This window comes from Marmota monax, unplaced genomic scaffold, assembly GCF_021218885.2.
Source record: "Marmota monax isolate L192 unplaced genomic scaffold, Marmota_monax_Labrador192_F-V1.1 WCK01_AAM20220418_F8-fsc00266, whole genome shotgun sequence".
Taxonomy (NCBI): Eukaryota; Metazoa; Chordata; class Mammalia; order Rodentia; family Sciuridae; genus Marmota; species Marmota monax.
The window spans coordinates 616,690-631,141 of NW_026694572.1; the positions used below are offsets into that span (position 1 = coordinate 616,690).

The 14,452-nt window shown below is 56.5% G+C and overlaps 1 protein-coding gene and 1 long non-coding RNA gene across 6 annotated transcripts in view; one reads left to right on the top strand and one right to left on the bottom strand.

Moving 5' to 3' along the window:
• Prkar1b (protein kinase cAMP-dependent type I regulatory subunit beta) overlaps window positions 1–10,019 on the top strand; it is a 134,416-nt gene extending 124,397 nt beyond the window's left edge. For all 5 annotated transcript variants that reach the window (XM_046421001.2, XM_046421005.2, XM_046420999.2 and 2 more), the window contains 2 exons: window positions 7,626–7,707; window positions 8,545–10,019. In XM_046421001.2, coding sequence (XP_046276957.1) covers window positions 7,626–7,707; window positions 8,545–8,717 — 255 coding nt within the window. In that variant the 3' untranslated portion in view covers window positions 8,718–10,019. The remainder of the gene's footprint in view (window positions 1–7,625; window positions 7,708–8,544) is intronic.
• A 1,328-nt stretch (window positions 10,020–11,347) lies between these two features.
• LOC124076932 (uncharacterized) lies at window positions 11,348–14,439 on the bottom strand. The gene is made up of 2 exons (XR_009224613.1): window positions 13,852–14,439; window positions 11,348–12,909 (listed from the first exon to the last, which is right to left on the bottom strand). It is a non-coding gene; the product is annotated as an uncharacterized LOC124076932 (long non-coding RNA).
• Window positions 14,440–14,452: the final 13 nt, after the last annotated feature.

The window sequence follows — 14,452 nt, forward strand, 5'->3', positions numbered from 1 at the left end:
CAGAAAGTGTATCCCCCTAACAAGCACAGAGTGTGGTTTCCCTCATCCCTGGCTCCGAGACACCCGGCAGACCCCCTCACGCCCAGGCTTCCCATTTCAGACATTTGGGATCTTGATTCCCACCCGTCCTCCCACCGACACGCAGGCGTCCAGACTAGACAGATGTGGAATGTGTGTGCTGGATTCCAAGGTCCTGGATTACCTCGGACGCGGCTCCTGGCACCGCAGTGAGGGGGGGGTGACGCACCCGCAGACCGTTGCCATGGCAATGGATGTTTTGGCTGGGAAAATCCTAACAGATGCGGAGTCCTGGACAAGTCCAGCTGTGGGGCCTCCATCCATTGCAGCCGCAGCGTCTGACCCAGAGCAGGGCTGCTGAGGTAGCTGTGGCCACTGGCGGCAGGTTGTGGGTTCCATGCCTTGGGTGCAGCTCCTCTGCTCCCCTCCTTACAGTTCTAGGGACTTTGTGAGCAGGCCTGAGCTCCTTGTCCTGGGAAGTCACCCACCAGGGCCAACAACCTGTAGAGGACGTCCTGGTATATTCTGAACTTGGCCTTCTGAGTGTCCACTTGGATTTACGGGGTGGTGCTGGTGCACCCTCCTGCCCTTCCCTGCAGTTGGACGCAGTGCAAGCACTCCTAATGAGGGGCGCTACCCTGGAGTGGAGTGTGAATTCTTCCCACCTCATACACACACTGACACACACACACCATGTGCTCACTGACATGCACACATGCACATACCAGCATGCCAGGGCCACAGGCTGCAGTGTCTGGCAGAACCCTGGTGCTGTGGTGATGTGGTGTTCAGACACCACACCCGGCTGCTGGAACCCTGTGTGAACCGCCATGCGGGGTTCTCCTCTGGGGTGCAATGCTTGCTTTTCTCTTCCATCTTGTGGGAGGCCCAGCAACTGCAGAGGCAGCCTGTGGAGGACTTTCAGGCCCACTCAGCCCTAGAAAAAGGAAATTGGCAGAGGCAGGGAGCAAGGCTCCTGTGCCCTGACCTTGAGGTCCAGGAGTGGACCAGGACTCAGGGGTCAGCCCCAGGTGGGTTGTGGGCCTGGCCACCCACACCTGCCCTGGGCTAGCTACCCCTGGGGAGAGAAAGGGTGTGTCCCTCAAATCCAGGTTCTGGGGGGCTGACAGCAGGGGTGTGGCAGGCTGTGTTAAGCCAGGTGGAAGGCACTGCCCCTCCTAGTGAGGTCTTCCGTCAACCTGTGGAAGGAGTCTGCATCTACTGTCCAGTGATGGGGTGGGGCACCCTGGCCATGTGGGGAGATGCCCAGGCCTCACAAAGCAAGGTTGAATACAGCCAGGCCATGGCTGGGGAGAGCTGAGGTCAAGATGGTGTCGAGTCCCATTTGGGAGGAGCCTTGAGTCTCCTCCTGGTAAAAGAGATCAGGTGTTGTTCATGGATGACAAAGACCCAGAGCTCTTTCTGGAACCTCTGTGACCATCCAGATGGTGAGGCAGAGATGAGGCCTGGCTCACAGATGGCAGTTGTGGTCTGTAATGGTGGAAGGGTGGCTTGGGGGCAGGCTCCAGGCTCCTGGGAGGCCGAATGGGCAGTTCTCAGCAGCTGCTGACTGGCACGTGCTTCAGCGAGGGCAGAGGATGCCAAGAGGAAGCAGGTGTGGACTTGGAGCCACAGGGACCCCAGGTGGGTGAGGGCAGCCAGCTACCTCCCTGCCCTAGGGCTGGTCCAGGTTGCCCTCCCTGGCCCCACCTTGGCGCCCAGCAGGACTGTTCACGGCCCCATCCGCCTGGGGCCTGTGCGTGGCCTGGCTCCTGAGCAGATGGCAGGGGAGGAACTGGGCCACAGAAGGGCATTGGGAACAGAGGCCTAATACGGTCAGCAGTGACCACAGCCCCTTTGACTCTGCTGTCCAATTCACCAAACATCTCCGGGATGCCTGAGCACTGTGCCTGGCCTCAGAGAGCACCAAGCAAACATTTCTGCAGAAATAAGGGCCTTCCCACATGGGATTTTCATTGTCTTGCATGCTGGTCCCCAGGCAGGGGGCTGACAGTGCCGAGTTGGCACCTGTTCCCTTCCTCAGAGTCCTGGCGCCAGAATCTATGTTAATGTCCTGTTTTCCCACAGAAGCTGCTGGGCCGTGCCTTTGCCAGGGCCCCAGACCTCACGGAGGACCCATTAAATGTTGGCACAAAATCTGACCTCGGCTGCTTACCAGCCAGGTGTGTTTTCTCAGTCATTCCCAGGACATGCACACACCCCCGTCTCAGGCGGCTGAGCCTAGGGTCCTTTGCAGGCACGAGGCTCAGCTCCTTATGCGAACCACTGAGAAACTGCTCTGCTGGCCCCAAGACAATCACAATGTGCTTTTAGGGGCCCCTACCTTAGAGAGCAGAAAATGGATTTGTTTGCAAGAGAGCTGCAGTTGAGTGTGGCAAGTTGTAGTTGCGACAATTGCTTCTCCACAGACATCAGAAGGTGTGTGCTTGGGCTCATTACTCAGGAAATCACAGAGCACCTAGGAAGGGTTCCGTAGTTGTGGCCAATTCAGTGTTCCGTGCGTGCACACGGGTGTGTGCGTGTGTTCACATATAGGATTCTGCTTGGGCTTAAATACAGAGACACACAGGCAAATGAAAGGTGTATGCAAAGATTGCAGGCTTCACTTAAGTCTGAATTTCCCAGGTCTTGGGGGATTTCTGTTAGAGGTGGAAATTTGTCACCAGTGTGGTGACCCAGAGAACCAGCATTTGGTGTCCACCTACCTTCCCTGTTACTCTCGCGTTTGCACCGTGGTTATGATCTGTCCTGTTGGACATGTGTGGATTGTTCTGTGTCTGGCGGGTCAGCTGCATGCACAGCCTGATGCCCAGTTGGGGACTGCTCGAATTGAGGAGCCCTGGGTGTGTGTGCACGGGTTCTGCGGGTGCCAGAAGAAAGCCTTTGGGAGCCCCAGTCCCCTGGTACCTCTATGTGGCACCATACTGTGTCCCCTGCTGTTCTTTTCGCTTTTCATTTACAAAGTAGTGAGGCCCAAGTCTATGTATGGTATTGACACTGAGTTCTTTTAAAATATATTTCTTTAGGGCTGGCGTTGTGGCTCAGGGGTAGAGCACTTGCCTAGCATGTATGAGGCCCTGGGTTCGATCCTCAGAACCACATGAAAATAAATAAATAAAATAAAAGTACTGTGTCCAACTACAACTAAAAAATAAATATTTTATACATACATATATATTTTTTTTTCTTTAAATGAAGCCAATAGTTGTGGTGGCTCATGTTGTAATCCCAGAGACTCAAGAAGCTGAGACAGAAGGATTGCAAGTTCAAGGCCAGCCTCAGCAACTCAGCAAGTCCCTAAGCCATTAAGTAAGACCCTGTCTAAAAAAATAAATAAATAAAGAGGGCTGGGGATGTGGCTCAGTGGATAAGCACCCTGGTTCAATCCACAGTGTAAATAAAACAAAACAACAACAACAAAAGAACAACCATAAAGCAAATAGTTTGCTTCTTCCGTAACATTCCATTGGAGGACTGGGCCAGTGTGGTCTGGGCTGCCTTGGTGGACCTGTGAGACTCAGCTGTTTTTCATGTGTGCAAGTCCCCCTTGTAGGAATATCGCCACGGTTGCACATGTTTCTCTGACTGGTGTTGGCTGTGTCCGGGCTGCGATGGACTTGGGCTCTTGTTCCTAGCCTGGCGTGAGTCCAGGTCACCACCCCACAGTAGCGAGCAGACCCCACCACCGTTCCTCCTCAGCGTCCTTACCATCCCCTGCTCCCCTGCCCGCCCCCAAGGTGCCTCCTTACTGCAGGGAGGCCCCCAGCTCCTCTGCCGGGCTCCTGTTCTCCAGATCTCAGCTGCGTGATTGCTGGTGGTGAGACCTTGCCATTGTCCCCCACACTGACTCCCCCTGCCCTCTCAGCATCTGAGCCCATGATGACTGTCCTCCCCAGGGAGGCTGACCCCAAGCGGGTAGGGACGTATCTACCATGTTCCCCGTTGTGCTCCCACCCCCAGGACAGGGCTCAGTAGAGAGTCGTTGTTCAACAGACACTCAGCTGACCAGTGAGGCGGGCCGAGAAGAACACACCGAAGGGCTCTGGTGCATAATTGGCCAAAGTCCATCCATGCACTGAGGGGGTCGGTCCATGCTCGCAGCGGGTGTCCTCCTGGACTCCCTACTACCCTGGCTCACAGATCTGAGCAGCTATCTTGGGCCTCAGAGCCTGAGCATTTGGGGCTCATGGCCAGGCCAGTGGTGAGATGGAAATGGAAAGCAGGAGCCTGTCCTTCCACTGTACATCCCACCAAAACCTTGCTGCTTCTTTCTTATGGTTTTTAATTTTGTAGATTTTTTTTTTGTACTGGGGATTGAACCCCGGGGTGCTTAACCACTGAGCCACATCCCCAGTCCTCTTATTTTTTCTTTTGAGACAAAGTCTCACTAAGTTGCTGAACCTGGCTTTGAACTTGTAATCCTCCTGCCTCAGCCTCCCGAGCTGCTGGGATTACAGGCCTGTGCCACTGCACCTGGAAAATTTTGTAGAAAATTTTAAAAGTCAAAATAGTTGAAGGGAAATTGAGTATCAGTAATCCACACCTCACATTTGAATGGGAGTGACAACTTGCTGGGTGTTCAGGGTAGGTGGTCTTCTGTGGGTTTGTGACCTGGTTTCATAGTGAGAGATTTGGAGAAATGTGACCCAGAGTTTTGGCAAATGTGCTTTTCCAGACGCAAACTCCATGTTCATGTCCCCCGACGTGTCTACCTGCTTCCATGGCAGCTGGGGATGCAGAACTTGGATGGGAGGAAACACTTCTTCCAGAATCTTTCCATGGTGGGAGATGCTGGCCTGTCCTTAGCTAAAGCTGCCTGAAGAGATGGGAATAGGTGGCAAATTTCCTGCCCTGGGAGGGCCTGGCTCCCCTGGCTTTGTGACAGGTGGTCCCAGGACAGGGACTATTACCGCCTGCTATTATGGTCCATGCTCAGGATGCTGGATCAGTTAGGGCAAGAGACCAGCCACTGTAATGGGCCCTGCAGCAATTGGCTGGAAGCCCAAGGAGTGACTCTCTTCCTACAGGGTCTGGGTCAGTTGGGGGGGGGGGTGCCAGGAATGCCTGCTCCTCTTCATGAGGCCCCTCAGGCCACGCCACCCATGATACCGCCTGGGAGGATGGGACAGAGTTAGGCAGCCAGCCAGCCCTGCTCCTTATTCTGGTCATTGCATCCTGACCTCATGAAGGCTTTATGTGGACATCTTGTTCAGGAGGTTCTGTGACCATCCTAGGCTCACAGGAGGAAACTGAGGCTGCAGAGGTAAGATGGATCACCAGGATGTGTGGCAGAGTCCCGGGACTCAAGCACAGGTCTTCTGGTTCCAAGGTCCCACTCAGCTCACTCCTGGGACTCCGAGCCCTGGTGGAGACAGACAGGTAGCCCAGGGTGGGGATCCCCAGGCCCACGGACACCCTCCCATTCCTTGTCTACTCTAGCAGGACACACAGGGCTGCTACAGTCATAGGGCTGAGAATGGGCCAAGGCTGGAGAGCTGTCTGCTGCTGGGATGTGTGGAGGGCGTGGGTGGGCAGGGGGTCACTGCTGGGAGGTGAGGGGCCCCCAGAGTGGTGACTTGTAACTCTCTTTAATCCTGTGGTTTTGTGTGGAGAGACCCTTCAGTGTCCTGGGAATTTGGGGCAGCTCAGAGTCTGCAATGACCTGGCCTTTGACTGCCCCAGGACCCATACAGTGTCCCCCGCTAGGCCCTACCTGGGCAGCCAAGCTCAAGCCACAGCCATATTTGGGTGAACTTGGCCGCAAAGGTGAGTGTGTGTGTGTGTGGGGGGGGGGGCGGGTGGCGGTGGTTTGAACTCCCCTGCAGCCTCACGTCCTCTGTGCAGCAGGAGGGAACCAAGCCCTGAGGCAAGTCCTTTTACCTCATCTCATGGCTGATACAGAACATTTTGACAAGGACTCGCCAAGATACAAATTCAAAAATGAATGACCACTGGATATAGTGCTACATCCCTGTAATCCCAGTGGCTCAGGAGGCTCAGACAGGAGGATGGCAAGTTCAAAGCCAGCCTCAGCAAGTTAGTGAGGCCCTAAGCAACTTAGTAAGACCCTGTCTCAAAACAAAGCGCTCGGGGAGTGGGTTGGGAATGCTCAGTGGTTAAGCACCCCTGGGTTCAATCCCTGTAACAAAACTAAAAAAAAAAAAAAAAACATGGTTGGGTCAGGCCAGCACCCAGGTGAGGAGGGCAAGAGCCATCCTAGAGCATGGGGCTGGCTCTCTTCCTGCCTGCCGGCGGGCACCAAGTCTGATGTTTACCCGTCCCTCTGTGAACACCATCAGCTGGATTCATAAACAGGCAGAGCTCAGGAGCTGAGTGGCCAGTGCCTGGAGGGAACTGGGTGGTGGATCCGGCTCACAGGGTCTGCTGATGGGTGTCTGGGGATTCTGGGCATGGCGGGCACTGGCAGGGCCCTGACCCATTTCGCCCAGACTGTGGAGAGGTGGGAGTTACTCATTAAGCCAGGCATGGAGAAGCTGGGTCAGGTGAACCAGGGTGAGCTGAGCTATCCTGAAATCAAGTGAGGTGCCCGTGAAGGGCCCCCAGCCACTGGATACCCGGGGCTGTGGATGGGTGAACCTGGGGACCTGGGTGACATCAACCCCAGGTCCTAAGGGCCAGGCAGCAGAAGCCTCAATCTCCCTGGCTGTAAAATGGAATTTGTAGCCTCATGCAGGTGTAGCTCTGTGGGTGGCAAAGGGGCTGGAGCTGGTCAGAGTGAAACTCAGGGAGCCCCCGAGGCTGACCGCACATACTACCCTGGTCAGTGTTGCCTCTGTTGACCCTCCCTAGAGCCCTGAAGGCTACAGGAGAGGAAACTGTCTCCGACAAGAAGGACTTGCCCAAAGTCCAGGGTCAGAGCCCACACCTTGGCTCAAACAGGACTGGAGTGTCAGCTCTGAGGGATGCATGGAGTCGAGTGTGTGGCCTCCTGGACGCCCTGGATGCCCTCTCCGCATCTCTAATGTGCACTGCATTCCACGGCGCCCAGTGATATTCTGCCCACAGCCTCGGCGTTAATCATTGAGCGAGCAATGTCTGCAGACCCCGCTCCCCTGTCGAGGGTCAGGAGGGGACCACACTGCTTGGCAGGTGTGTGACCCTGAGACCACGCTGCCCCAGGAACCCCAGCACGGATGGACGGCTCCCCGTCCTTGAGTCTGAATCCAAGGTCAACTTCAAGCGCTGGTGCCTGTGACAAAGTACTGACCCCTCAGGAACATCCCCAGAATTCCTGCCTGTCACCTTGGCAGATGTAGTGCTGGGTCTTGGTGAGTCCGGGTGAAAACAGGGACTTGGCCAGGACAGGAAGGGACCTTTGGGCAGGCCCATCACCTGGTCCTGAGGCCCTAGGTGTCCAGGGAGAAGAGGGGAAGAAGAGAGTCTGATGACCAATGGCCGAGGCCGCACAGGGAAGGGAAGGCCAGGCAGGAGACAGGAACTGGGGCAGCAACCCCCACTGCATGACCTGAGGTATGACCCTAGCAAGCGATCCCCACCATGTGATCACCAATTGGGTGACACCCCTGCCACCTGCCTGATGATTCTTACATGCCCCCTTCTTGCAGGGCACAGCCTCTGTCCTTCAGCGCCGGTCCCCCAGTGAGGAGTACGTGGAGGTGGGGCGCCTTGGGCCCTCTGACTACTTCGGTGAGTTGGGGTCCTTCCCTCATAGGCCACCACACCTCATCAGGGGTCCTGGGTTGGGAACTGCATGGGCACAGGCAAATCAGGCTGAGCCTCCGTACTGCTGTGACAGGCCTCAGACTGAGGTCCCTGGCCATGATTAACCAGTCCTGGGTAAGGACTGCCCCAGAGAGCCATGACCTTGTCAAGGGCAGGGCATGGGTAAGAGCTGCAGGGAACACCAGCTTCCAGCTTCCTGCAGCTCTGTGTTGGGGAGGTCCCAAGGGAGGCCCTACCTTACCTGGGCACTCCTAGGCACTCCCTCAGTTGGGGGCTGGATCATGGGGGAGACCCGGGACATATACCACAGTGCCTGCTGCATGTGGCATTGCTCAACAAATTGCAGGACAATGCCTAGCTAAATTTGGATTTCAGATGAACAATGAATATTTTGCTAGTTTATATAAATATATCCCACTGGGTGCAGTTGCCACACCTGTAATCCCAGAAACTAGGGAGGCTGAGACAGGAGGATCACAAGTTTGAGGCCAGCCTTAGCCACTTGGCAAGACCCTGTCTCAAAAAGTAAAAAAGTGCTGGGGATGTGGCTTAGTGATAGAGCACCCTATCCTCAACAGCCCAAAACAAAACAAAACAAAACAAAAGCCCCCCAAATGATACGTGTATGTCTCCCAAATATTTCATGAGACATATTTATAACTAACAAATTTTTTTGTACATATTGGAAATTCAAATCCCATGGCACCTGGCAGTGGTGCTTCTCTGGCTCTGGTCCTGAAGGAGAGGGTGTCGAGGCCCTGGCGTGGGGCTCTCAGCCTGACCACTCTCTCCTTCCTCTAGGGGAGATCGCGCTGCTGCTGAACCGGCCTCGTGCGGCCACCGTGGTGGCCCGGGGGCCCCTCAAGTGTGTCAAGCTGGACCGGCCCCGCTTTGAGCGCGTGTTGGGCCCTTGCTCCGAGATTCTCAAGAGAAACATCCAGCGTTACAACAGCTTCATCTCCCTCACCGTCTGAGCCGCGCCAGGCCGCAGCGCTCCCCGTGTGCCTGCAATCCCTGCTCCCTGTGTCTGGGGCCTGGGAGTCATGGGGAGGTAGCAGGATGAGGCTGGCATCCCTGCAGGGGACCTCCCCTTCCTCTGGACTCGTTTTTTTGGAATAAATGACCATCTTGTGCATATCAGATACAAAGGGCAAGCAAACATCCCAAGACCCAGGAGTGACAGGCCAGCTTCCCTCCCCCACACTTCCTCCTGTCCACCCCTTGTCTTAGGGGACCCACCTGACCCTCTTCACATCATCTGGGCTGTGCTTGTCTGATCCCCAGACCCAGGGGCAGACAGGCTGTGGAGACCAAGTCAGCCCTGAGTCCTGCCCCCAGAACCACAGGGTGCCACCCTGGGGCCCTGCAGACCCCGTGAGGCCAGGCTTGTCAGGCCTAGGCCCAAGTGTGAGACAGATCATATAGATGGGGTGTTCCCTGAGGACACTTATGATGGGGCAGAAGTTGAGGCCCATTCCCACAGGGGCCCAGAGGAAGCCAGGGACCCCTTCTCCTATCTTGGGGGCCAGTCCATGGGCCTCAGACAGACCCGTAGGTAACTCTGTGCTGAGAGCATTGGGAGGAGCCAGCTTGAGCCTGGTGGCTTGTCCTTGCCTCTTGGAAAGTCCATCTCCAGGTGGGCCAACCATACCCACCAGCCCTTGGGCAGCCGGTAGTCCGTGGCCCCTCACCAGCTGGTGCCCAGAATGGGCAGACTACACAGCTGAGTCTGGGAATGTCCCAGATCTGGTGAGCACTGTGCTGGGTCCTTTGCTCTTTGGAGTTAGGGGAGCCAAACAATGTGGGGCCACTTCTCTGGGAGATGTGGAGGGAGGGTGAGCTTTCAGAGGCATCTGGGTAGAGTTAGAGGAATCAGAGGCCCTCTGAGCTATTCCCCACAGATTTGCCTGTATCCAGCCTGAGTCCCAGCCCCGTGTCCCCTGTCCATTCCCCTGATGAGAGGGAATGTGTTCAGTCAACCCAGCGCGGGTCCCACACCCCTAAACCATCCACCAGCTTGTCTCTTAAACGTATCCCTGGTGCCGTGATGATACGGAGCTGAGGGAGCTCTCAGTCCGTTGAAATGATGTGACCCACTCGATGTTGCCCTGCAGTGTCCTGGGGAGGTGCCCTCCCCGCTGGCCACCAGCGCCCCCTGCGCCCTGGCCATGCCCATCCTGCCTGTGCTGTGGGCTCTGTGGACTTGTGTGCCCTCCTGCTCACCTTGCTGAGTGCTGCATGAACTATTAAACGTGCAATGAGGTACCTCTTCCTGACTCCGGGGGTCTCCATCTGGACTCTTTTGTAGACGAGTGTCTTTTTCTTTCTTTCTTTTATTGTGGTAACATATACATGACCCAATGTATTTGCCAAACCATAGCCTGGTGGCGTTGATTCCATTCACAGTGTTGGGCAGCCTCATCCTCGTGGCTGCCCAGAGGACCAGGTACAGATTCGTGAGTCACAAATTCCTTGGTTCTGTCTGGGCACGGTGGCGCATGCCTGTAATCCCAGCGGCTCGGGAGGCTGAGGCAGGAGGATCGCAGGTTCAAAGCCAGCCTTAGCAATGGTGAGATGCTAAGCAACTCAGTGAGACCCTGTCTCTAAATAAAATACAGAATAGCTCTGGGGAGGTGGCTCAGTGGTCGAGTGCCCTTGAGTTCAATCCCTAGTACCTGCCCCCGAAAAACCCCCTAAAACACAAATTCCTTGGTTCCTGTCCTCCTTGACCCTTTTCTCAGGTCTGAGCCCCTCACACGCTGCCAAAAGTTGGGAGGTGGCCCAGCTCCCCAGAAAGCAGGGACTCAGTGATGTATTCTGAGGGTTCAGATACACTTACTGCTGGCCACTTGAAGCTCAGTACCTTGTTAAGGTCGTCCAGCCTGTGTTGGCTTTGCCCTTTGTGGGTCTTTCACATGGTGCTCTGTAGCCTCACATTTCCCATCTGTAAATGGGTATAAGGATCCATCAAAGCCCTATGGTGAAATGAGCTCATTTCTGGCAAGAAGAGGCTGGGTAGGACCCACCTGCATCTTTTGTGGGGGATAATGACCTGGAATGGGGCCCCTCCAGACTGTGGAGAGCCCCAGCCTCACCTTCCCCAGCTCAGGGGAACCCAATGGAGCCTGGTGACTCACTATGACGTCGGGCCCTGGCTGCCACACTGGGGAGACAGGCAGCACCTCCGTGTGGGGCCTGGGGTGGGGAGTGAGTTTGTGTCTGGGGACCTGAGTCCTGCCTTCCCACGGCCACTGCATCCGGCCTCCAGGGCTCTGCTCTCTGATCCAGACAGGGTCTCTAGGGCCTGCTCTCTCCTAGTGCTGCCAGGAAGCCTGGGCTGACGCCCCTGACTGTGCTGACCTCTCTCATCCCCCTCTTGCCCCCTGGGATATGACCAAATTAGGAAGCTGCCCAGCCCCACCTCCAATTCACCAAAGGATTTCCCTCCTTCCAGATTAGTCTAGTCTGCTTCTAACTTGCATCCCAAGGGCAGGGATACTTAGACTCTCCATCTGGGCCCTGAGACCTGAGGCCCGTGGCATTCTTTGGGGCCACCAAAGTCCTCAGAAACTTTCCTTAACAAAGTCAGATCTTGCATATAGAGTGGGTTTCCAAAGCCACATTGAAGACTTTTATTTGGTCGGGCAGAAGGTCACTGGATTGGTCTCCTCCTAGGACCCCCCCAACATTGGCCGCAGTAGGAGGTCTGCTCTAGGGCAGGCCTCTGAGTGTCAGACTTCCCTCCAGGACAGAGCCCAGCATCATCCCACTAGAGACTTCCCTGTGGTTTGGACAATCAGTCCCCTCACCAACCTCCTTGGCCAAACATTTGTTGGAGAAATGAGGCTGGGGTATTTCAGGAACATGCTTGGCCAGGAGCCTAATGATTGCTGACCTCCCTGCAGCTGACGTGTGATGTGTGCGCTGGAGGGCAGTTGTGCCTCGAATTTTGATCAAGTTCTTGTTAGTTGTGTGGCATCAGACAGTATCCTTATCTTTTCTGAGCTTCAACTGTCTCATCTCTGAAGTGGGACTATTTGCCTCCTGGGTTAGACTTTAGCTTGAAATGAGACGGTACAGGAAGTTGCAGATGAACCCCAAAGGCTCAGAACTATTGCTACATGCAATATCCAACTACATCACACAGAAGGACAACAGCCATGTCCTGGTGTCACCTGGACAGGTAAGCTATGGAGCTCGTGCATCCTGGTGCTGCGGCTCCAAGAGGGCCACCCTCACCTGCCTGTCACTGCCACGCCACAGGCCTGGTTGCTGCCCTCTGGCTCCACCTCCAAACCAGCTGTTGCCCTGTTATCCACGGCCAGCCTCCTCCTCTGCATTCAGCCACAGGCCCCCCGATTCTGGTCCCAGTGAGGGACACCTGTTGCTGCTCAGGGACCTGTTTGCAGAGGTGGTAATCTCCCAGCAGGAGCCACCTGTCCTCAGTGTGGCTGCAATCGCCAAGTGTGTCACCTGGTAACTTCATGATCTTAAAAACACCACTGAATTATTTAATGGATTCTGCAGCTTCAAGACAGGGCGTGTCTGTTCCACAAAGCCGGGGGACACCTGGAGTTGGGGTGCCACAACCTCACTGGTCAGGCTCCCATGTGCTAAGTTTCCCTGGAGAGGTTGGTCCCAGCCAAGCCAGTGGAGGCTGGGAGCCCTCTCAGCCCAGTCTCAGTTGCGCAGTGTTGACCGGGCAGCCTCCCAGGCTGCAGATATCTTTATAGCGAGCAAGCATGGGAGGCAGGATACTGGGGTCCTGGTCCTGAGGCCTCCTTCCCCTTGCTCAGGGGAGCACCAGGAAAGGGCTGCCCAGTTCCTGCCGCTTCCCCCAGCAGGGGCCACGAGGCCCTTCAAGAGATATCAGAAGTCTGTGTCTGTGTCCCAGCAATGATGTCACCGGAGCCCATGTGATGCCAGTGTCAGCCAGGCGTTGAGTGTCCTAGGAAGGTACCCTGATATCACCCAGGAAGTGAGACTGCCACTGACTGCCCAGTCCACTCACCCACTCATTCACTCAATCACCCAGCCCAGGGGGAGGGGTTCCAGGGTGGCCCCCTGTCCTTTCCCCACATCTTCTCCAGATCAGCAGTGGCTTCACCTGCAGAATCCATGCCGGCTTGTGTCAAGGCCCTGTGGCACCAAATCCACCCAGCAGCCCTGTGGGGACCAATTACAAATAAGAATTCTGAGGTCAGAGTAGGGAAGTTACCTGCCAGGCCACCCAGCAGAGAAGCCTCGGGAAGTCGGGCCTGGGCCTTCCCCGCCAGCCTGGGCCTGCCCTCGCCAGCTCTGCCAGTCCTCGTGCTGTAAATTCTGTTTATGGTCCTGGTCACCACCCCACTGAACTGGCCAGGTTCCTCCTCAGAGGGAAGCCACGCCTCTCTGGGAGTCCCCTGGGAATACCCAAGGGAGGAGGAAACCCTGTGTGGGAGGCACTGCCACGGGACTGTGCCACGTCCTGGCTGTGTGGGCTGGGCAGGGGCTCGGCTTCCCTCCACCCTGCCTGTGAAGTCCTGTCCTCTTGGCCGCTGGCTGCACCTCTTCCTCTGGGTTGTGGGGAGTGTTAGAAATGGACAAGGGACTTCCTTGGGGCACCTCCATGGAGAGCTGGTGCAGTCCTCGGAGCTCACCAGGCCCTTCCTTGTGGGGAGGGGCGGGCAGGTCTGAGAAGCAGATGGGCAGCAGCCTCTGCCCATTACGGCAGGCAGCAAGATCATAGTGCTGAAGTGCCTGGGGCTGGGGAAGCCTGACCAGGGCCGTCCAGGGGGTAAAAAGGAGGCCAAGATTGTGCTTGAGGGTCCCAAGGTCAGGTGTGTGGGGGTCCTCTCCACCCCAGCTGGGAGCTCTTCCACCTGCGGAGGCCTCTGCCCTGAGCCAGGTGATGGTGAGCAGGGGCTGACCTCACCTGAAGTCCTGGGACCTCTCCTGAGACTGGGAAGGGCCGGCTGCAGAGGGAGGGGGCGGTCCTCCCTCGGACTCTGGCCTGCTGAGCTGCCAAGGGCCACTCCCAGCCGTCCAACTCTCAGAGGAGGCCACAGCCAAGGAAAGAGAGACTTGGGTGCCTGGCCCAGCAGGAGGGGCTGGGGAGCCCCGACTCACCTGTGAAGGAACCCACCCAGAGGCAGGGATAGCAGTGGGGGTGGGGGGAGCTTCCAGTGCCAGAGATGGAGCGGCAGTGCAAGTTGCCCCCTCCTCCAGGGAGGTCACCAGAAAGCAGGAGGCTGTCGACAAGAGAGTCCTGGATGGTGTTGGTGCTCGCCTATAACCCCAGCTACTCGGGAAGCTGAGGCAGGAGGATTGCAAGTTCAAGACCAGCTTAGACAACTTAGAGAGACCCTGTTCCAATAGAACAAGGGCTGGAGGGGCAGCTCAGTGGTAGAGAGCTTTCCTCACCTGCACAGGCCCTGGGTTCTAGCCCCAGCACTGGGGGCCGGGGCTGGGGAGAGAACTTGAAGCTAGAGTGGGTCTTGGTCAGCCACTGATGGCCTTCAGACCCTGCCCCTGAGCCAGCCGGGCCTCTCCCCGGATGTCTGCTGTAATGGCTGCCTTCCCTGGACCCGGTGGTGGTGAGAGGGAATCTGAGGGTTTGGGGGTGAGAGTTTCCAGGAAACCCTCCTCCCCCGTCCCCAAAGCCCTCCTTCTCCTACCCGTGGGATGACAGGAGGTCCCAGGGCTCAGATTCTTGGGTCTGGCCAGGCTG